Raw genomic sequence first — 23,917 nt, 5'->3', positions numbered from 1 at the left:
TTTAATTTCAGTTAAACCTACTTAGCATTAATTAACTTCATTTAGCATTAAGAAGTTTTTGCTATAGGCTACCATTAGTGGCTAATGCTAATTTTAGGTGAATAATGTGAGCAGCTACTGCTAAGAACGCTGGTTATTAGGTAATGCTAATTTGATGCGAGTTAGCATTACCCGATAATGCTAACACTTTTCCCTTCCCTTTTAATAATGTGAGCAACTAGTGCTAAGTAGGCTGATGTTAGCAGCTAATGCTAATTTGATGTGAATTAGCATTGTATTAGTGAGGAGGTAATGTTAAGTAGATTGCCATTAGTCGCTAATGCTAATTTTAGGTAAATAGAAATTGGCCGCTAATGCTAATACCATATTTTCTTGCCTTATAACAATGTGACCAGCTAATGCTAAGCAGGTGCCATTATTAGCTAATACTAATTTGAGATGAATTAGCATTATCCGCTTATGCTAACAATGTTTTTTCTTACTTTTTAACAATACGCCATTAGTGGCTAATTCTAATTTTAGATGAAAAAGGATTAACAGCTAATGCTCATACTGTTTGCTTTGTAAGAATGACAGCAGCTAATGATATGAAGTCTACCGTTATTAACTAATGCTAATTTGATGAGAATTAGCATTATCCGATAATGGTAACTCTTTTCCCCTGCATTATAACAATGTCAGGAGTTAATGCTAAGTAGACTGCCATTAGGGGCTAACTCTAATTAGGGGTGAATAATTATTAGCAGCTAATACTAATACCGTTTTCTCTTTTTCCTTATAACAACTTGAGCAGCTAATGCTAATTTGATGCGAATTAGCATTATATTAGTGAGCAGTTAATGCTAAGTAGGCTGCCATTATTAACTAATACTACGTTGACGTGAATTAGCATTATGCGCTACTGCTAATACTGTTTTCTCTTACTTATTAAAAATGATAGTAGCTAATACTAATACTCTTTTCCGTTGGGTAACAACAAAGTGAGGAATTAATGCTAAGTTGGCTGCTTTTAGCGGCTTATTCTAATTAGGGGTGAATAATTATTAGCAGCAAATGCTAATACCGTTTTCTCTTTCCTTATAACAATATGAGCAGTTAATGCTAATTTGATGTAAATTAGCATTATATTAGTGAGGAGTTAATGCTAAGTAGGCTGCCATTAGCAGCTAAAGGTAATTTGAGGTGAATAAGCACTAGTAGCTAATGCCAATACCCTTTTCTCTTGTGTTATAATGATGTGAAACGTTAATATTGTTCTCAAACAACAGAATGAGAATGAAATATTGATTCTAACAGGGCCCATAAACAGCATTAGCTTAGCAGCATTAGCTTATCAGAGTCTCCATCATGGTCACACAAATCCTTAGCGGAGCAAAGTGGCCTACTTAGCAATAGCTGCTGTAGAAAGCAAAGGGAAAACAGTATTAGCATTAGCTGCTAAATGTGCACTTGAGAACAAATCTATTGTGAATTCAGCCGTGAATGTAGTGTTTCCAGTAAGCTTCCATTTCCAAATGTTAGCTGCTCCTGTCTGCCTCTTTGTCACACACACAGACTGAAATGATTCACAGCCTTGTTTCATCCTTCTGTCAGTGTCACTGACTGTCACTGTGACTGTGGACATACAGCATGGGAAACACACACATGGCTGATACTTAGATCTAAAGTTACAAAATGTTGTCTCTGTCCAAATATTACCTAACTGTAAGTCTACTTTTAATGAAACTCTCAACATGACTTATCAGTTATCATTAATGTTCCTGCAAACAGACTCCTTGAAGACCCCCTAAATAAATATCCATGTACTATCCAGCTAGACTAGTGTGTCTGTCCCTGCAAATATTCCTGCATGTGTGATTGTTCATGTCTCATCTGCAGGAAACAAACAGGAAGTGAGTGAAAGACACAGGAAATGATTCCAGCTCTTCCTCCTATATCAGACATTCTCTCCATACCTGAGAGTGTCCAGTCTCCAGCCTGGATCCTTCAGTCCAGCCGACAGAAGCTTCATTCCTGAGTCACCTGGATGATTGTAGCTCAGATCCAGCTCTCTCAGAAGGGAGGGGTTGGAGCTCAGAGCTGAGGCCAGAGAAGTACAGCCTTCCTCTGTGATCAGACAGCCTGACAGACTGCAGACACACAAAACAACAATCCATCTGTTATCCATCTCTATAGCAGCATAACTAAGGGATGGTTCAGGGTCACCTGATCCAGCTCGAAGCTTTATCAAAAAGGAAAGTTTGAAGCTGATCTTCAAAGTAGAGAGGGTGTCTGTCTCCTGAACTCAAACTGGGAGCTGCTGCCACACCCAGTCCAACATAGCCAGGCTTTCTTTGCTGCTTTGACAAAACCTCAAATCCCAGTCAGAGATGGTGAGCATCATCACAGTGATGATCATTTCTCTGTAACCCAGGCTTTCTGCTTCAGGATCTGTGCACGCTCACAGAACAAGGAGACCTTTAAACATCATTTCACTAAATGGATGGACTGAGCTCAGCCTACAGATGAACTGGATAAATAAAGATTTGACCTCAGTGTGCTCAGTGTTCCTGTCTATTCCTAACATATTCCTAACATGATAGCTGCACTTTAGAGCTCTAAAACTGGAACTGACACATATTTAAACTCCACATGTTACTCAGTACATTCAGTTCTGACACTCGCCCACAGTCCAACAAAGGAAACATGGAGATCACATCAGTTTGTCACCAAAGTCTAATTATTCCAGAGGGCAGTGTTGATACAACTAAAGTTATTTTTAAGCAAAGTTGAGTTTTTTATTGTCGCAGTACTTCATGTCTGAAGTATCACTTAAATGCATTACACGCTGTTGATGGCAGCAAACAAACCACCCAAACAAACAGAGGTGGGAGGCTTGGGCAGACTACGTAGGATCAGCTTGTGGGAGGAGTCAGGATAAAACCAAAGAAAGACAAGCTAACAAACACCACAGTGAAGTGAGTAGCTACAAACTGCAGGCCGATTAGTGTTGTTGAAGAAGTCGGTCTGAGGAACGTTCTTAGGATCAACAAATGACGGCATGTATGAGCCTCCCTCAAGACGCACCATCACAAGAAGAACACATGAGCTGTAGAAAAAGGAGAGACTATGAAAGCCACGGCGTTACAACGTGCACCAGCTGTTGGTCTCTCTGGAGACTACTGGGCGTGGCTGGGTAACCATGGTTACTTGGGAGTTACAGTACATGATATTAATGAAGAGTGGGAGCTGCGTTCTATAGCAAACAATTTGTTATGAGGTAATCAGCTGATCTTAGTTTAACCGGAAGCCCTTCACAATAATTGCAATGCCTTTATTTTGTACAACTACCATCAGTTCGTCTGTACTGATGGTAACTTAAAGTCACACTAATGTCGTTTAGTTTCTATAGTTTATGTAGTGGAAGTATACTACAGTACCCTGATCACTGATAGGACAGATTTATGTAGATATACACCTTTGTGTTTAACATTACTGCATTATAGTGCTGTGATCTTTGACCTTATCAATGGTTATGTTAGCTATACCGACGTATGCATATAACTGGATATGTATCTTATCTATTCATCTTATTTGTCATGTATACTTCCTTTTTGTAAGAAACCACACACATGATCACAGCCGCAAGAATCAATCAGTGAAAGAATAAAGTGTCTTAAACCAAACCTTAAGCTCTTTATTCCACATGCTGGGATCATTTGGCCTTCAGTGGTGTTCTGGCTGACACACCGGAGTGACCAGAGTGCTAAAGAGTGAATCGGACACACCAGTGTCATCTCTGATATCTCCACTACATTTAATCGTCCTTCAGCTTGTGGCTGCCGTTAGCTGGTCTGCTAGTTAGCTGATTTGCTATTTAGCCGGTGTGCTAGTTAGCTGGTGTGCTAGTTAGCCAGTGTGCTAGTTAGCCGGTTCGCTAGTCAGCTGGTGTGCTGACCAGCGAACCAGTAGGTTACAAGATGAGCTTGTCTGTCTGATGAGCCAGCTCTCTCTGTCTTGGTCATTTTGTCCTTGGGCAAAACCTAACCTACCACTACAACTGTAGCTTACCTCCACCAGTGTGTGAATGTGAGAGTGAATGAATACAGGGAGTGCAGAATTATTAGGCAAATGAGTATTTTGTCCACATCATCCTCTTCATGCATGTTGTCTTACTCCAAGCTGTATAGGCTCGAAAGCCTACTACCAATTAAGCATATTAGGTGATGTGCATCTCTGTAATGAGAAGGGGTGTGGTCTAATGACATCAACACCCTATATCAGGTGTGCATAATTATTAGGCAACGTCCTTTCCTTTGGCAAAATGGGTCAAAAGAAGGACTTGACAGGCTCAGAAAAGTCAAAAATAGTGAGATATCTTGCAGAGGGATGCAGCAGTCTCAAAATTGCAAAGCTTCTGAAGCGTGATCATCGAACAATCGAGCGTTTCATTCAAAATAGTCAACAGGGTCGCAAGAAGCGTGTGGAAAAACCAAGGCGCAAAATAACTGCCCATGAACTGAGAAAAGTCAAGCGTGCAGCTGCCAAGATGCCACTTGCCACCAGTTTGGCCATATTTCAGAGCTGCAACATCACTGGAGTGCCCAAAAGCACAAGGTGTGCAATACTCAGAGACATGGCCAAGGCAAGAAAGGCTGAAAGACGACCACCACTGAACAAGACACACAAGCTGAAACGTCAAGACTGGGCCAAGAAATATCTCAAGACTGGTTTTTCTAAGGTTTTATGGACTGATGAAATGAGAGTGAGTCTTGATGGGCCAGATGGATGGGCCCGTGGCTGGATTGGTAAAGGGCAGAGAGCTCCAGTCCGACTCAGACGCCAGCAAGGTGGAGGTGGAGTACTGGTTTGGGCTGGTATCATCAAAGATGAGCTTGTGGGGCCTTTTCGGGTTGAGGATGGAGTCAAGCTTAACTCCCAGTCCTACTGCCAGTTTCTGGAAGACACCTTCTTCAAGCAGGGGTACAGGAAGAAGTCTGCATCCTTCAAGAAAAACATGATTTTCATGCAGGACAATGCTCCATCACACGCGTCCAAGTACTCCACAGCGTGGCTGCAAGAAAGGGTATAAAAGAAGAAAAACTAATGACATGGCCTCCTTGTTCACCTGATCTGAACCCCATTGAGAACCTGTGGTCCATCATCAAATGTGAGATTTACAAGGAGGGAAAACAGTACACCTCTCTGAACAGTGTCTGGGAGGCTGTGGTTGCTGCTGCACGCAATGTTGATGGTGAACAGATCAAAACACTGACAGAATCCATGGATGGCAGGCTTTTGAGTGTCCTTGCAAAGAAAGGTGGCTATATTGGTCGCTGATTTGTTTTTGTTTTGTTTTTGAATGTCAGAAATGTATATTTGTGAATGTGGAGATGTTATATTGGTTTCACTGGTAAAAATAAATAATTGAAACGAGTATATATTTGTTTTTTGTTAAGTTGCCTAATAATTCTGCACAGTAATAGTCACCTGCGCACACAGATATCCCCCTAAAATAGCTAAAACTAAAAACAAACTAAAAACTACTTCCAAAAACATTCAGCTTTGATATTAATGAGTTTTTTGGGTTCATTGAGAACATGGTTGTTGTTCAATAATAAAATTATTCCTCAAAAATACAACTTGCCTAATAATTCTGCACTCCCTGTAGTGGGATTGTAAAGGGTCTTTGAGGGTCTCGAAAAGCGCTATATAAATGCAATCCATTATTATTATTAAGAGCATCTTTAGGCCTGACTGTGCTCATCCTTCCTCCAACCTCTCCTTACCAAAGATAACAACTACATCAGTATTAGCTCAATAACAATTTCTGCAATTCAATTGTGGACATTCATTTTTAAACCTTGTGTAAAACGATAAAACCTCAAAGTCTGAGCATTATTCTTTGTGCAAACAGCTCTTGCAGGTTCCCCCGGACTTAGGTTATTTTTATTATTTAATTACTTTCCTTTAAGCAGCTGTTCAGGCTACTAAACTCATCCCAGAAATAACAAGTGACACCATTAATAGTAGAGGTGGGAATCACCATACAACTCGCGATACGATATTATCACAATACTTAACGCACGATACGATATTATTGCGATTTTTTAAAATATTTTGCGATATTTAAATTCTGCACATAAAGGTAAACTTTATCAATATTCATTTTATCTAATATCAAAGTCTCACACTCAGTCTTTCTCTCATTTCAGTCAGTTTTATTGTTGACAAACTGAACGGTTTGTATTACAGTCTAGTCCAACTTAACTGAATGCAACCATCTGGTACAATTATAGCTATTCTGAACTATGCAATTTATGAAAACTATGCAGCCCATTCAGCAACTGAAGAATTTGAAAGTAAATTAAAACAAAATATAATTTTACATTAAATAAAAAAGTTTCAAACTTAATTAAAATTAAACATGTCTTAAATTAAAATAAGTAAACTGTCATGTTTATTGCTGCCAAAAAAAAAGTTAAACACATTTGGACAGTGAAGGAATGTCAGGATTGTTGCTCAGAAAAAGGATCAACATGCTCTGAAGTCAACATGCTCTGACTCCAGAGCATGTTGACTTCAGAGAAAAAATTGTTTGTAACAAAATATCGATTTCTGCTGTCCCTGTATCGATACATTATTAGCAAACAAAATATCACGATACTACACAGTATCGATTTTTTCCCCCACCCCTAATTAATAGTGGAGCTAACTTTAACAGGTGAAACTGATTTGACCTATAAGGCTACTGCAGTTACTTGTTATCAAGGTTAGTACGGAAGACATCTGAATGAGGTAGTTAGTAGTATGTAGTTAGTACCGGGCGACTCCCCTCCCCCACATCGGCACCAGAACCCTGTATTTTCTACAGGGTAAGACTGCCTGTTTTATCAAACTATGGCCATTACTACTGTGATCATTTGCAGCCCAGTGTGCCGCTCTCTCTGCTGGGATGAACCACTGGAGCTCACCCAGTCATCCCTCTCTTTCTCTCAAGAAGAAGTGAAATAAATATATTTATTATGTTACGAGTCTAATATTCTTTAAATCAAACTGTAATGAATAAATCAAGCAAGAAGATTTGGTGGCTCCACGTGTTGTAGAAGAAAAGATAAACATCTCATTTTGAGAAATCAGCCTTTAAAATTAAGTACTGTGAATAAAAAACAAACAGCGAGCCAATCAGCAGTCGCCAATATCCTCCTAATTTCATTCACAAAGAAATCAAATATATATATTATGGGCCCAAAGGAGCCTAAATCTTTAAATTAGGCAGTGCATGAAGTATTTTTTTAAATAAACAGAGACATGACTATAACAACTTTTAGTAATTCAGAGTCCAATTATCCACTCAAATGTGAATAAAAGTTCACTTGACAGCTGTAAAAGTTACCTGTTTATACAATAATATAAATCACATTTCAAATGATCATCTGTGGAAAAGTTTGAATCCTGACCTGAGAGTTTCCACTGCACACTGTGAACTCTTTAGTCCAGCGGACAGAAGCTTCACTCCTGAATCCTGCAGGTCAGAGTTACTCAGGTCCAGCTCTCTCAGACTGGAGGACTGGGAGCTGAGGACTGAGGACAGAGCTTCACAGCTTCTCTCTGACAGGTTACAGCCACTCAGTCTGAAAAATAAAAGACAATCTATAAAACAAGTACTCATGTAGAGTTTGTTAATACATTTCACAACATTAAATGTTGACTTTCTATTTTTAAAGGAAACATAAACATACTAAGATACAACATCATATGTATGAACTTTAATTAATAATTCTAAAAACTAAATGTTTTCTGATCTGACCTCAGAGTATTCAGTTTACAGTTTAAACGTTGTAGTCCAGCAGACAGAAGCTTCACTCCTGAATCCTGCAGCTTTCTGATACTCAGGTCCAGCTCTGTCAGAGTAGAGGACTGCGAGCTGAGAACTGAGGACAGAGCTTCACAGTTTTCCTCTGAGAGTTCACAGATGTTAAGTCTGAAGATAAAAACATGAATAAAGATTGTTGTTAAAGTGTAATCAGGGTGCAATAGCTTATTGTCTTGTGCTGAGCAGGTTAGTATAAGTTTACCTTAACTTGGAAATGAATAAAAATGCTATGAAACAAGGATAACTGGATAAAGATATAAACAAAAACAAACATCAAACACACAAACAAACAGAACTAAACAGAATACAAATTGATCTGACCTCAGAACATTCAGTTTGGCATGTGGACTCTCCACTGCAGCAGACAGAAGCTTTACTGCTGAAGCCTTCAGGCTGTTGGTACTCAGGTCCAGCTCTCTCAGACTACAGGACTGGGAGCTGACCACTGACAACAAATTTTCACAGCCTTCCTCTGAGACGTTACAGCTGCTCAGTCTGTGAGAGAAAGGAAAAAAACAAAAACAAAAAAAAACAAACAATATATGTGATCAAATTAAATTTGTTTATATGTTGAACCCTTTTTTTTAAAAATTTATTTAAACCTATGAGACTATGAGTGCTACCAGTCCAGTGCACATGATTGGTACCTTGATGGTACCTTGCTCAGGGGTACCACAAGGTAACTATTCGGTGGATTCGACCCCTGACCTTATGATCATGGGGCGACCACTCTGCCTACTGAGCTAATAATTCTGTGTACACTGTCATACAATATTAACTAAAACAATTATTTTAGAAAATTTTAGTAATTCAATAATCATGCTCATTACCTGTGTATTGTGAATAACACTGGATTTTAAACACTAGCTGTATAAAACTCTTCCTGTTAAAGGTGTGTATAAAGGAGATGAGCTGAAATGCAGACTTCATGGAGAATGTTTGCTGTCAGCATATATCAAAGACAAAGCAGAGATCCATCCAGTCTCTTCCACTAAGCCCACAGAGGGACAGACAACCACTCTCACTCACACCTGCATGAAGTTTAGATCACCAGGTAACCTAACTGCATGTCTGTGGACAGTGGGAAGAAACTGTAGAGGACCCAGAGTGAACCCACTGTAATTCTGTGATAACACTGGTTATGGAAGCCTTACAGTTACATATGGTTACTGACAAGAAACACGACCTTAGAGGCAATTTCAGTAATGAAGACCGAGTTTCTCCCTCCATACAGGATGAAAACATGACAGCACAGCAGAGATTTATATTTAAAAAGGGAGGGTGTGCACTGAAAGTGAGATACAAACTTGAACTTAAATTATGAACATCAGAAAAAGATGTAGGTGAAGTCTGGCAGGTGAAGTTTGTGCTTTAGAATAAAACAACCAAACTCCTGGAGTTGGAGACAAGTGAACAAGCTGAGGATAATAAACCTGTCAGAGGGGCTGAAGCATCAGAGCTCATGTTCTTATAGGCTGGGTCTGGATTGTCCTTTGATAAGAGTTACAGAACAAAGTGTGTTTTAGAAATGCTGGAGTGAAACATTAAAACTACCATATATTTACCGAGTGACTGATGATCATTTAATTTACTATTTTAAAAAAATGTTACAGTGCTCTTTGAACTCAGCATTTCTGATTTATTTCCCATGATTTTAACAATGAAGCGATGACAACATGTTTACTCACAGAGCTTTGTTGGAGGCTTTGACCACTGGCAGCAGCCTCAGAAGAGCCTCCTCTGAAGCAGAGTATTTCTTGAAGTCAAACTCATCCAGATCTTCTTCTGATGACAGTAAGATGAAGGTCAGAGCTGAGCACTGAGCAGGAGACAGTTTACCTGTGGAGAGACTTCCTGAAGTCCTGTATTGTTGGATCTCCTCCACTAGAGAACGATCATTCAGTTCATTCAGACAGTGGATCAGATTGATGCTTTTCTCTGCAGAGAGATTCTTACTGAGCTCCATCTTGATGTACTGGACTGTTTCCTGATTGGTCTGTGAGTTACTTCCTGTCTGTGTCATCAGGGCTCGTAGGAGAGTCTGATTGGTCTGCAGGGAAAGACCCAGGAGGAAGCGGAGGAACAAGTCCAGGTGTCCATTTGGACTCTGTAAGGCCTTGTCCACAGCACTCTGGTAGAAGTGTTTCTTTGCAGATTCTCCTGTTTCAGACTTCTTGGATGTTGTTTGTTGTTGTTCCAGCAGATTGAGTCCAGAGTTGCTGAAGGTCAGATGGACATGAAGAGCAGCCAGCAACTCCTGAACACTCAGATGGATGAAGCAGAACACCTTGTCCTGGTACAGTCCTCTCTCCTCTTTAAAGATCTGTGTGAACACTCCTGAGTACACTGAGGCTGCTCTGATATCGATGCCACACTCTTTCAGGTCTGATTCATAGAAGATCAGGTTTCCTTTCTGCAGCTGATCAAAAGCCAGTTTTCCCAGAGACTCCATCATCTTCCTGTTCTTGGGACTCCAGTGTGGATCTGTCTCAGCTCCTCCATCATACTTGACCTTCTTCACTTTGGCCTGAACCACCAGGAAGTGGATGTACATCTCAGTCAGGGTCTTGGGCAGCTGTCCTCCCTCTCTGGTTTCCAGCACATCCTCCAGAACTGTAGCAGTGATCCAGCAGAAGACTGGGATGTGACACATGATGTGGAGGCTTCGTGATGTCTTGATGTGGGAGATGATCCTGCTGGCCTGCTCCTCATCTCTGAATCTCTTCCTGAAGTACTCCTCCTTCTGTGGGTCAGTGAACCCTCTGACCTCTGTCACCATGTCAACACAGTCAGGAGGGATCTGATTGGCTGCTGCTGGTCGTGTGGTTATCCAGAGGCGAGCAGAGGGAAGCAGTTTCCCCCTGATGAGGTTTATCAGCAGCACATCCACTGAGGTGGACTTTCTAGGGTCAGTTAGGATTGTAGTTTTGTGGAAGTCCAGAGGAAGTCGACACTCATCCAGACCATCAAAGATGAACACAACCTGGAAGTCTTCAAAGCTGCAGATTCCTGCTTCCTTGGTTTCAGTAAAGAAGTGATGAACAAGTTCCACCAAGCTGAACTTTTCCTCTTTCAGCACATTCAGCTCTCTGAAAGTGAATGGAAATATGAACTGGATGTGCTGGTTGGCTTTGTCTTCAGCCCAGTCCAGGCTGTATTTCTGTGTTAAGACTGTTTTCCCAATGCCAGCCACTCCCTTTGTCAGCACTGTTCTGATTGGTTCATCTCTGCCAGGTGAGGCTTTAAAGATGTCTTCTTGTCTGATGGTTGTTTCTGGTCTGTCTGGTTTCCTGGATGCTGTTTCAATCTGTCTGACCTCATGTTCATCATTGACCTCTGCAGTCCCTCCCTCTGTGATGTAGAGCTCTGTGTAGATCTGATTCAGGAGGGTTGGGTTTCCTGCTTTAGCGATGCCCTCAAACACACACTGGAACTTCTTCTTCAGCTTAGACTTAAGGTTACGATGACAAACAGCAGCTGGAAGTTCTGAATAATAATAATAAAAATGCAACTTTAACAATCACATTTTACAAAATGCTGATGACAATTTCTGACCCACTGAGAAATGACTGAACACACTGGTGTCACAAGTGTCTCATTTATCCAGCAGCTTAAATCTTTAGATAAATCCTCTTACTGCTCTGCAGACGGTCAGCCAGCTCCTCCTGCTTCATTCTCCTCAGGAAGTCCACTGTGATCTTCACAAATGCCTCTCTGCTGTTTCTCCTCTGCTCATCATCCTCCCTCTGAAACCCCAAGCACTGGGGCTTATTTGGATTCAGAGCCTTCTGGATCTTCTTCAGTTCGTTCTTCACAAAAGTGATGATGTTGTCCTCCAGCAGCTGGAACAGAATATTTATGAATGACCCACCACTCTGAACTTTAGTCCACACAACATCCACTTCTTTACGATCAAGGGGCATATCATCCACGAACTCTTTACCAATTATAGGTTTGACTTTATCTGATTAACTGAGACTTTGTCCACAACTCCATGATCCCAAAACGTTGATGCTGTTCATATGAATGCAGCGATTTCAGTGGGAGAAACATTTCACTGGTGTTCAGAGCTGAACTACCAACAGGTTGATGATCAAAGCCAGAAACTTGGAGATGTTTCAGGTGACTGAGTTGATCGTACAGACAACTGGTCTTAAAGGTTCACTCTGTTTACGCATACAGATCAGTATTTAAGGTTTGACTCTCATCATCCACTGGGGCACAAACTGGGCGTCATCAGGACGCTACAACACAGAACAAACACCATCCCCACAGACACAGCAGCCAGCGAAGCAGAAGAACTTCACATCAAGAAGGTCCTGAGTAAATGTGAACGCTGGTTTGAGGGCGGAGTCAAGGAGGCCATTTATGTGAAAAGGAAAGACCATCTCTGAATGGAGGAGGGGCCTAAGGGTACAACTGTCACCATCTTACATGCTGTGATTGCAGCCATTCCCCAGCTCTCTGTGAACTGGACTCATGACCATTGATCAACAACCATTGATCAATGGTCCTGACAATATGCGTACCAATGATCAATGAACTGACCTCCCAGCCCATTGTTCCTTCAGTGGGCTGGTTTCAGTCATACAAATGTCCTGTTTATGAGATTGAAACCTGCAGTCAGCTGAGACTGAAGAAGTCACCTGATGATGATGAAACGTTTCTCCCACTGAAAACATCCAGATGAACAGAATCAAGCTTTTTGGGATTTACGTACCTGGATGATTGAGCATCAAGACACAACTCTGTGACTTTTCTCAGATGAATAAATCCTCTCCTCCAGCTTTGTTTACATCTACCAGCCCTGTGGCGCTGCCCAGGGAAATAATCTATGTGAGAGGTGGAAAGTCATACAGGTGTCTGCTCCTGCCTTCAGTTATTTTATCTACTGTGTGTCAACTGGCTGAACCTCCTCCAACTGTCTACTGTCTCCCTAAACTCAACAATGACTTAGTGATCTATCCATTCTCTGACCAAAGACATCCTGCTGCAGGAGGTTAACATAGCAGCCAATGATGATCCCACTCACTGTGAACAACACATTTGGACCTGATTTGCTGCTCTGGTTTACACGTGAACTTCCACTGCTGCTGTCACCAACTTGAGAGGCTCTACAGAAAAACTGGACTTGTCCATAAAAATCATAAACTACATTACAAGGACAGCATTGCTCAATCAACTCTAATTACTACTGACATGTTATCTCTTCTAACTAAGGTACAGACACTCAAACTTGCTGCTTTCAGTGAGAAGTCAAATGTCTGAATATGAGCTGGAAGCTGCTGAGAGTCCTCCTCCTTCCCGTGGGGTTTACGTTCTCTACTACTTTCACTATAAACACGCCCCTTTCATGCACCTGCAGAGGGCCACCAGCAGATGGAGCTGTCTTAAACAAATCCACTTGGATAGTTAGCTGTAGATGATTTTCTCAGTATGATTGTAGGATTTTGAGTTATTCTTTAGATTTATTTAAACTCTTATATTGTGCACAAGTGTTGAGCGACCCATAATTTCTCTGTACTTTTCATAAGAGCAGCCAGACTTTCAGCTAGTTTTTGTTTTTTTAAGAGCTCAAAGTTATTGAAGAAACAGTTATTCAGCTTCATTCCCACTGATCTCGACTACAAACTGTTTCACTTTGGTTTCTGTTTAAAGCCTCGATGTTTAAAACGTTTCCCTGTGATCACATTTGCACCGTCTGATTTCAAAGTTTGTTTCTTTTGGTCATTTAGTCCACAGAGTCCTTGGTGTTCTGAAAGGGACCTATAAATAAATGCATTATTATTAATATTAATAATAAAGTAGTTGTTGTACATGTACAGACCATAAATATGGAGTCCAGCTGTGTTTGATGCTGCTGGGCAGACTGACCACTGGGAACCTCTGAGCTCTGCTGCTCCACTCTGTGGAGGAACCATGAAGGATTAGATCAACACAGGATAACGATCCAGGAGTTTCTGCTCAAATAACTTCATCTGAATCAAGTCTGTCAAGTTTTAAACTCTCAGATTGTGAAGATATATTTTCTGTTTTCTATGAACTTTCTTTCATCAGTGATGGAAGTGATGATGCTGCAGAAGCTCAGAGGAAACTTTGAGAAAACTGTGATGAACCATCAACTAATGCTCTCAGGAGGCCAAAGGTCCCTGAATGTAACTGTGCAGTAGATTCATCGAGTGTTTGAAACCTGACCTCTTCCATATGTTTTCATTCTAACATAAGAAGTCCTTTTCTCATTGCTTTGATTTGAGTTTTCATTTGAGTTTTCTGAGTCTCGTATTTGGAGTCGAGTCTAATCAATGATCTGACAGAAGAACATTAAAAAGGATTTACCAGTGCTGTCAAAATTAACATGTAGGGTTAGGGGTTCATCTGTTATCATGATTAACATGATAAAAACCTTTAACACGACACATCTGGAGAGCAGAACGACTCAAAATCCCTGAAATGTTTCTATCAACGCACTTCGGGCAGTTTGTCCGAGTAGAGTTACCTTTGCACACGTGCAGATGTGCAGCACATCTGTTAGTGACGGCAGCTGAACCAATCAGCTCAATATGGAAGATGACAAACACACACTGACCTCCCGATGGAAAGTTTGAGCATTAAAAAAATAACAAGACGGACCAGCCGACCAACATGAAGGATTCTGCACATCGTGACAGAAGGAATTTTCTTTTCACCGAAGCACTTCCAGCTTAAAATATCACAACAATGCAAAGCACTGATGACACAACTGCCAAGTGGACAAACTGCAGACCTGTTAGTGTTGTTAATGACATAGTTTTGGTTCCTCGTGTCAAAGACTTGAAGAAGAGTGACAGAGAGTGTTAGACTGCTGCAGGATCAGTGCCACCTCCACAGACCTGTGAAGAAAATGATTGTTTGACAGATGGGCTCAGATTCAGGATCAGCTGAGGAGTTTGTGGCTGACAGAATCCTGCAGGTACAGAGCAGAGCCCAACATTAGCATGCAGGACTGTCCCTGGGGGGGTCGGCTCATTCAGGAGGTTAATCAATGTTTACATGTTCAATAAACATGTTAAGTGTGTAAATTTGCCCTTTTCTCTCGAGTCTGTTTGCTCATGAAATGAACTTTGATTCGTTTACATTAAAAATGATGTTTAATGGTGATTAATCCAAATGAATCCACAGTAACCCTGTGATGAGTCTGATTAAACATTTTCATTAACAGCAGTAATATAGATTATATATTATTAGTGTGAATGCTTGAAAAGCATTCACAGTATTGTTCTTCTAATCTTTATTAGTGTGAATGCTTGAAAAGCATTCACAGTATTGTTCTTCTAATCTTTATTAGTGTGAATGCTTTTCAAGCATTCACAGTATTGTTCTTCTAATCTTTCTTATTAGTGTGAATGCTTGAAAAGCATTCACAGTATTGTTATTCTAATCTTTATTATTAGTGTGAATGCTTGAAAAGCATTCACAGTATTGTTATTCTAATCTTTATTATTATTATTAGTGTGAATGCTTGAAAAGCATTCACAGTATTGTTCTTCTAATCTTTATTATTAGTGTGAATGCTTGAAAAGCATTCACAGTATTGTTCTTCTAATCTTTATTATTAGTGTGAATGCTTGAAAAGCATTCACAGTATTGTTCTTCTAATCTTTATTATTATTATTCTATTTTATTATTATTATCTATTCCGTACGTTTTTTGTAATCCTACTACTTCAAAACCGTTCAACTTAGAAAAACCATTCAAACACCGTTAGATTCCTATTCTTTTGGACAACACTGCTTCTATTTTTCATATTTTTAACATTTATATTTTTAATTTTATTCAACTTTATTCAACAAAAATTTATAATGTATTTCAATGGGGAGACCCTTCAAATCCTCATTCAACTTACTCATTTTTAAACTCTTACTACTTCCACATACATTGACATAGAGCCACCATTCAAACTTTAAAACGAAGACAAGACATTCAACTATTCAACTTGTATTTATCTTTTCAATATCTATTATACTTTTTCTTCAGTTCCAGTTTAAGTTTCATGATGTTTTTTCACCCGTTTCAGAGTTTATAATGGGTGTGTATGGGACGGAATGTTGGGGCTAGAGTGAGGCAGCTCAACTGCTAGAGTGAGAGGAGCAAAAAAATTAATCTTAAAATCTTTTTTAAAACTGCTGCTGTGTCCACAGCGTTTGCTCTACAGGTATGATTTTACCCTCAAAACGTAGCCATCGCTGTCCTCTTTCATCCAATGTGTTTACTATTGTACTAGGTGTTATGGTTCTTTCATAAATGTCACCAATGCACAGCCTCCTCCCTCCAACTCTTCCATAGACTCTAATGTTAAAATGGCTCAGAAGGTTCATTTGAAAATCAGAAGAGCATGGTGTCTTTACACTATCACCACGTCCATATAATAAACTCCACAGGCATGAAAACTGAGAATTAGGTAGACTGGACATTGCTGCCGCTCACGGTGAAAGAATTTCGTCAATACGACCTATACTTTTCATTTGGGAGCGATTTGTTTCGGCCTGACTTTTCTGTTCATTTTAAGCAGCAAAAGTGAGGTGCATGTCTGTGTACGTGTGTATGGAGCCATTGGGTGCCGTTACTATAGCAACCAGGCTCACACCTGCCTGCTTAACGAGCTCTGCCTGCCACTGTGCCAAGATTCATCTTAAACACTTCTCTTTCAACTGCTGCTGTGTCCACAGTGTTACAGCCATCATTTTACCCTCAAAATGTCGCAGTCGTTGTTCTCTTTACAACACTGTGTCTTTCAAAGCTCACACGTTTAAAGTTTTTTAAACTGTGAGGATCAAAGTGGAGGGATCACATTTTAGTCATTCAGTGATTCAAAGAATATGACCTTTTAATATTCATTCAGATGTTTTCTGACTCTAAATGTTCTTTTCTCATTTCTTAAGGTTTTCTAATTTACATTTAAAACATTTTCAGCTTTTTTCCAACGTCTTCTTCTGTGTAACCTTCAGCTTTTAGCAGTTCAGCACCTTTGTTTTCAGGTTAAGTTCGTTTTTTTTTTTTTTTTTATTTCATTCAATATTTTTAACTCAAAATTCAGCAATTAATTCATTTCAGTGCATACATTCAGATTCAAGCATTCACACTGCAGTTTCTTCAGAAAATGCACTTTCTAGTTCTATTTTATTCTTCCGTACGTTTTTTGAAAGCCTACTCCTTCAAAACCGTTCAACTTAGAAAAACCGTTCAAACATCGTTAGATTCCTATTATTTTGGACATGACTGCTTCTATTTTTCTCATTTTTAACATTTATATTTTTAATTTTATTCAACTTTATTCAACAAAAATTTCCCATGTATTTCAATGGGGAGACCCTTCAAATTCTCATTCAACTTACTCATTTTTAAACTCTTACTACTTCCACATACATTGACATAGAGCCACCATTCAAACTTTAAAACGAAGACAAGACATTCAACTATTCAACTTGTATTTATCTTTTCAATATCTATTATACTTTTTCTTCAGTTCCAGTTTAAGTTTCATGATGTTTTTTCAGCCGTTTCAGAGTTTATAATGGGTGTGTATGGGACGGAATGTTGGGGCTAGAGTGAGACAGCTCAACTGCTAGAGTGAGAGGAGCAAAAAAATTAATCTTAAAATCTTTTTTAAAACTGCTGCTGTGTCCACAGCGTTTGCTCTACAGGTATGATTTTACCCTCAAAACGTAGCCATCGCTGTCCTCTTTCATCCAATGTGTTTACTATTGTACTAGGTGTTATGGTTCTTTCATAAATGTCACCAATGCGCAGCCTCCTCCCTCCAACTCTTCCATAGACTCTAATGTTAAAATGGCTCAGAAGGTTCGTTTGAAAATCAGAAGAGCATGGTGTCTTTCCACTGTCACCACGTCCATATAATAAACTCCACAGGCATGAAAACTGAGAATTCAGTAGACTAGACATTGCTGTCACTCACGGTGAAAGAATTTTGTCAATACGACTTTTACTTTTCATTTGGGAACGATTTGTTTCGGCCTGACTTTTCTGTTCATTTTAAGCAACAAAAGTGAGGCGCATGTCTGTGTACGTGTGTATGGAGCCATTGGGTGCGGTCACTATAGCAACCAGGCTCACACCTGCCTGCTTAACGAGCTCTGCCTGCCACTGTACCAAGATTCATCTTAAACACTTCTCTTTCAACTGCTGCTGTGTCCACAGTGTTATAGCCATCATTTTACCCTCAAATTGTCGCCATTATTGTTCTCTTTCCAACACCGTATCTTTCAAAGCTCAGGCATTTAAACTTTTTAAACTGTGTGGATCAAAGTGGAGGGATCACATTTGAGTCATTCAGTGATTCAAAGAATATGACCTTTTAATATTCATTCAGATGTTTTCTGACTCTAAATGTTCTTTTGTCATTTCTTAGGGTTTTCTAATTTACATTTAAAACATTTTCAGTTTTTTTCCAACTCCTTCTTCTGTGTAACCTTCAGCTTTTAGCAGTTCAGCACCTTTGTTTTCAGGTTAAATTCGTTTTTTTTTTTTGTTTTTTTTTATCTCATTCAATATTTTTAACTTAAATTCAGCAATTAATTCATTTCAGTGCATACATTCAGATTCAAGCATTCACACTGCAGTTTCTTCAGAAAATGCACTTTCTAGTTAGTGTGAATGCTTGAAAAGCATTCACAGTATTGTTCTTCTAATCTTTATTATTATATTTTATTCTGTATTCCGTACGTTTTTTGAAAGCCTACTCCTTCAAAACCGTTCAACTTAGAAAAACCATTCAAACACCATTAGATTCCTATTCTTTTGGACATGATTGCTTGTATTTTTCTCATTTTTAACATTTATATTTTTAATTTTATTCAACTTTATTCAACAAAAATTTCCCATGTATTTCAATGGGGAGACCCTTCAAATTCTCATTCAACTTACTCATTTTTAAACTCTTACTACTTCAACATACGTTCACATAGAGCCACCATTCAAACTTTAAAACGAAGACAAGACATTCAACTATTCAACTTGTATTTATCTTTTCAATATCTATTATACTTTTTCTTCAGTTCCAGTTTAAGTTTCATGATGTTTTTTCACCCGTTTCAGAGTTTATAATGGGTGTGTATGGGACGGAATGTTGGGGCTAGAGTGAGGCAGCTCAACTGCTAGAGTGAGAGGAGCAAAAAAATTAATCTTAAAATCTTTTTTAAAACTGCTGCTGTGTCCGCAGCGTTTGCTCTACAGGTATGATTTTACCCTCAAAACGTAGCCATGGCTGTCCTCTTTCATCCAATGTGTTTACTATTGTACTAGGTGTTATGGTTCTTTCATAAATGTCACCAATGCACAGCCTCCTCCCTCCAACTCTTCCATAGACTCTAATGTTAAAATGGCTCAGAAGGTTCGTTTGAAAATCAGAAGAGCATGGTGTCTTTACACTGTCACCACGTCCATATAATAAACTCCACAGGCATGAAAACTGAGAATTTGGTAGACTGGACATTGCTGCCGCTCACGGTGAAAGAATTTTGTCAATACGACCTATACTTTTCATCTGGGAGCGATTTGTTTAGGGCTGACGTTTCTGTTCATTTTAAGCAGCAAAAGTGAGGCGCATGTCTGTGTACGTGTGTATGGAGCCATTGGGTGCGGTCACTATAGCAACCAGGCTCACACCTGCCTGCTTAACGAGCTCTCTCTCTCACTCTGCCAAGATTCATCTTAAGCACTTCTCTTTCAACTGCTGCTGTGTCCACAGTGTTACAGCCATCATTTTACCCTCAAAATGTCACCATCGTTGTTCTCTTTCCAACATTGTCTTTCAAAGCTCAGACTTTTACATTTTTTAAACTGTGTGGATCCAAGCGGAGGGATCACATTTTAGTCATTCAGTGATTCAAAGAATATGAACTTTTAATGTTCTTTCAGATGTTTTCTGACTCTGAATTTTCTTTTCTCAGTTCTGAGGTTTTTCTAATTTACAATTAAAACATTTTCAGCTTTTTTCCAACTTCTTCTTCTGTGTAACCTTCAGCTTTTAGCAGTTCAGCACTTTTGTTTTCACGTTAAATTCGGATTTTTTTTTATCTCATTCAAAATTTTTAACTCAAAATTCAGCAATTAATTCATTTCAGTGCATACATTCAGATTCAAGCATTCACACTGCAGTTTCTTCAGAAAATGCACTTTCTAGTTATATTTTATTATTTTTCCGTACGTTTTTTGAAAGCCTACTCCTTCAAAACCGTTCAACTTAGAAAAACCATTCAAACATCGTTAGATTCCTATTATTTTGGACAACATTGCTTCTATTTTTCTCATTTTTAACATTTATATTTTTAATTTTATTCAACTTTATTCAACAAAAATTTCCCATGTATTTCAATGGGGAGACCCTTCAAATTCTCATTCAACTTACTCATTTTTAAACTCTTACTACTTCAACATACGTTCACATAGAGCCACCATTCAAACTTTAAAACGAAGACAAGACATTCAACTATTCAACTTGTATTTATCTTTTCAATATCTATTATACTTTTTCTTCAGTTCCAGTTTAAGTTTCATGATGTTTTTTCACCCGTTTCAGAGTTTATAATGGGTGTGTATGGGACGGAATGTTGGGGCTAGAGTGAGGCAGCTCAACTGCTAGAGTGAGAGGAGCAAAAAAATTAATCTTAAAATCTTTTTTAAAACTGCTGCTGTGTCCGCAGCGTTTGCTCTACAGGTATGATTTTACCCTCAAAACGTAGCCATGGCTGTCCTCTTTCATCCAATGTGTTTACTATTGTACTAGGTGTTATGGTTCTTTCATAAATGTCACCAATGCACAGCCTCCTCCCTCCAACTCTTCCATAGACTCTAATGTTAAAATGGCTCAGAAGGTTCGTTTGAAAATCAGAAGAGCATGGTGTCTTTCCACTGTCACCACGTCCATATAATAAACTCCACAGGCATGAAAACTGAGAATTCAGTAGACTAGAAGCTGCTGTCGCTCACGGTGAAAGAATTTTGTCAATACGACTTTTACTTTTCATTTGGGAACGATTTGTTTCGGCCTGACTTTTCTGTTCATTTTAAGCAGCAAAAGTGAGGTGCATGTCTGTGTACGTGTGTATGGAGCCATTGGGTGCGGTCACTATAGCAACCAGGCTCACACCTGCCTGCTTAACGAGCTCTGCCTGCCACTCTGCCAAGATTCATCTTAAGCACTTCTCTTTCAACTGCTGCTGTGTCCACAGTGTTACAGCCATCATTTTACCCTCAAATTGTCGCCATTATTGTTCTCTTTCCAACACTGTATCTTTCAAAGCTCAGGCATTTAAACTTTTTAAACTGTGTGGATCAAAGTGGAGGGATCACATTTGAGTCATTCAGTGATTCAAAGAATATGACCTTTTAATATTCATTCAGATGTTTTCTGACTCTAAATGTTCTTTTCTCATTTCTTAGGGTTTTCTAATTTACATTTAAAACATTTTCAGTTTTTTTCCAACTCCTTCTTCTGTGTAACCTTCAGCTTTTAGCAGTTCAGCACCTTTGTTTTCAGGTTAAATTCGTTTTTTTTTTTTTGGTTTTTTTTAATCTCATTCAATATTTTTAACTCAAAATTCACCAATTAATTCATTTCAGTGCATACATTCAGATTCAAGCATTCACACTGCAGTTTCTTCAGAAAATGCACTTTCTAGTTAGTGTGAATGCTTGAAAAGCATTCACAGTATTGTTCTTCTAATCTTTATTAGTGTGAATGCTTGAAAAGCATTCACAGTATTGTTCTTCTAATCTTTATTATTAGTGTGAATGCTTGAAAAGCATTCACAGTATTGTTGTTGTAATCTTTATTATTATTATTATTGTGTGGATGCTTTGAGTTCCTGTTTCTCTTTATTCTTTATTATTATTATTATTATTATTCTAGTTGCTTCCGTACACTTTTTGGCACTTAACTACTTCCACAATTTTCAGCCGATTTTCACCGTTCAAATTTTAAACTATTCTGCTATTTCTGCTAATTTACGCTACGATTTTTGCTATTTTTAACTATTATACTTTTTAAAATATTCCACTTTTTTCCTTTAATTTGTCCCATTGAAATGAATGGGAAACTTCTGCAATTCTGCTAAAATTTGCTTGTTTTTGAAACTTAACTACTTCCTCATATTTTCACCTAGAACAACCATTCAAACTTTAAAATGTTCATAAATTATTGGGCTATTCAGGTATGATTCAGCTTTTTGAAATCTTTTACTGTTTTACTTTTATGCCTCTTAAAGTTTTGAGTTGCAAAATTGTGATTTTTCACAAAATACATGCGTTGTTATGGTTGCTATGCTCTTGGCTTCCAGTGTGTCACTGAAGGTTTTGCAATTTTCACTTCATGTCCGAACAACTTCTTGCTACTTGCTCAATTTTCACTCAACTTCCACAAATTATACATCAAAACGTAGGTATTTTTGCTGGCTTTCAGAAAATGTCACTATCATTGTTGTGGGATTTATAGAATTTTTGCAAATCTCCTCAGACCAACACAAGGTCTCAAAACTCTCCATATAAAGTCAATGGAGAGCTTGTTCAAAATCATCGCTGGATTTCTGTAATGAGAGGCATATTCGAATCGTCATATCTCCTTAACGAAGCGACTTTAAGACATGAGGCTTGTCCCCGAATATCTTCAGACACCCCTGACGCTCACAATTCAAGAATTTCTTTCTCACCTATTACCGTTCTGAAATGAGTTGGACTTGTTTGAGGGTAGGAAATTCGTCCTTCGCTCAGATTTCTTCAGATTTAAAACTCTGGAAATGAACCACTTTTTTCTCTCGTCATAACTTTTTTTTGGATTTCCACAGAGACCTGAAAATTTCCATGACTGTTCACCAAAGCCTGCTGTCTCTTACGGTGAAAGAATGATATCGATACTCCAAATAGATTTCGAGTTACAAAGCGTTGTTTGAGGGCAAGTCAAGGCAGTTTTTGCTTCGCTCTACTCAGTTATGGTGCATTACAAGTCAAATATCTTTAATAATTCATATTTTAATGATAAATTGTAAACACTGGAAGATTCCCCCATCTCTTCTGAACAAAACGGTGTAAGAATGACCGCTCTAGCCCCTACGGTTTGGAAATTATGGTCATTTGTTTGAGGGGAGTCCTCACTATGAGAAATAGGCTGCAATAATCCTGTGCCTCTCTGTGCTGCGTGTGTAAAAAGAGGCACATGTTTTGGCGGGAAAAAGTACACAGGCTCTCTGATTGGTGGATTCAAATTCAGCAGCTCCCAGGCTGACCTAGAAACTTACTTCTCTCTCCCTGTGCATTTTTTTGCTGATTTTTTCATTTAACAAGTATATTTGAGGGACCCTCAGCATGTTCAGCATTTTTTCAGCTGTCCATTTTGCTTTTCCAATTTTTCTGCTTAACTGATTACTATTGTGCTAAATCATACTATTTCTGCTATTTTATAAGATTTGTGCCTAATATAGTATTTTTGCTAAATTACAGTATTTCTGCTTTTTATACTATTTGTGCTAAAACATAGTATTTCTACTAAATGTAGTATTTATGCTTAATCATACTATTTCTGCTTTTTATGGGATTTGTGCCTAATATAGTATTTCTGCTTTTTATAGGATTTTTGCTCAAACATAATATTTCTACTAAATGTAGTGTTTATGCTTAATCATCCTATTTCTGCTTTTTATAGGATTTGTGCTTAATATAGTATTTCTGCTTTTAATAGGATTTGTGCTTAATATAGTATTTCTGCTTTTTATAGAATTTGTGCTTAATATAGTATTTCTGCTTTTTATATGATTTGTGCTTAATATGGTATTTCTGCTAAATTATAGTATTTCTGCTTTTTATAGGATTTGTGCTAAAACATAGTATTTCTACTAAATGTAGTATTTATGCTTAATCATAGTATTTCTATATATTTCTGCCAGGTCCCCAGGCAGCCAATCCTCTGTGAGGACTTAGACATTCAAATTTTCAAATCAGGTCCTGCACGGTTTCCCAGCCAATCATATATGTGTCCTGAGGCATTCAAATTTGCATATTGGGGACTTCATGGCT

General features: G+C 38.6%; 1 protein-coding gene across 1 annotated transcript in view; it reads right to left on the bottom strand.

Moving 5' to 3' along the window:
- Positions 1-23,917, bottom strand: part of LOC146631409 (NACHT, LRR and PYD domains-containing protein 3-like) — a 66,390-nt gene that overhangs the window by 6,346 nt on the left and 36,127 nt on the right. The window contains exons 3-9 of the mRNA XM_085352933.1: positions 13,683-13,761; positions 11,493-11,697; positions 9,544-11,341; positions 8,177-8,350; positions 7,790-7,963; positions 7,440-7,613; positions 1,956-2,129 (exon numbers count right to left, since the gene is read on the bottom strand). Coding sequence (XP_085209059.1) covers positions 1,956-2,129; positions 7,440-7,613; positions 7,790-7,963; positions 8,177-8,350; positions 9,544-11,341; positions 11,493-11,697; positions 13,683-13,761 — 2,778 coding nt within the window. The remainder of the gene's footprint in view (positions 1-1,955; positions 2,130-7,439; positions 7,614-7,789; positions 7,964-8,176; positions 8,351-9,543; positions 11,342-11,492; positions 11,698-13,682; positions 13,762-23,917) is intronic.

This window comes from Diplotaxodon limnothrissa, linkage group LG5 (genome assembly GCF_057381915.1).
Source record: "Diplotaxodon limnothrissa isolate DT_005_m linkage group LG5, D_limnothrissa_male_GT1.1, whole genome shotgun sequence".
In the NCBI taxonomy this organism is placed as follows: domain Eukaryota; kingdom Metazoa; phylum Chordata; class Actinopteri; order Cichliformes; family Cichlidae; genus Diplotaxodon; species Diplotaxodon limnothrissa.
The sequence above is the reverse complement of the archived record's forward strand: the minus strand, read 5'-3'. Positions and strand labels throughout refer to the sequence as shown.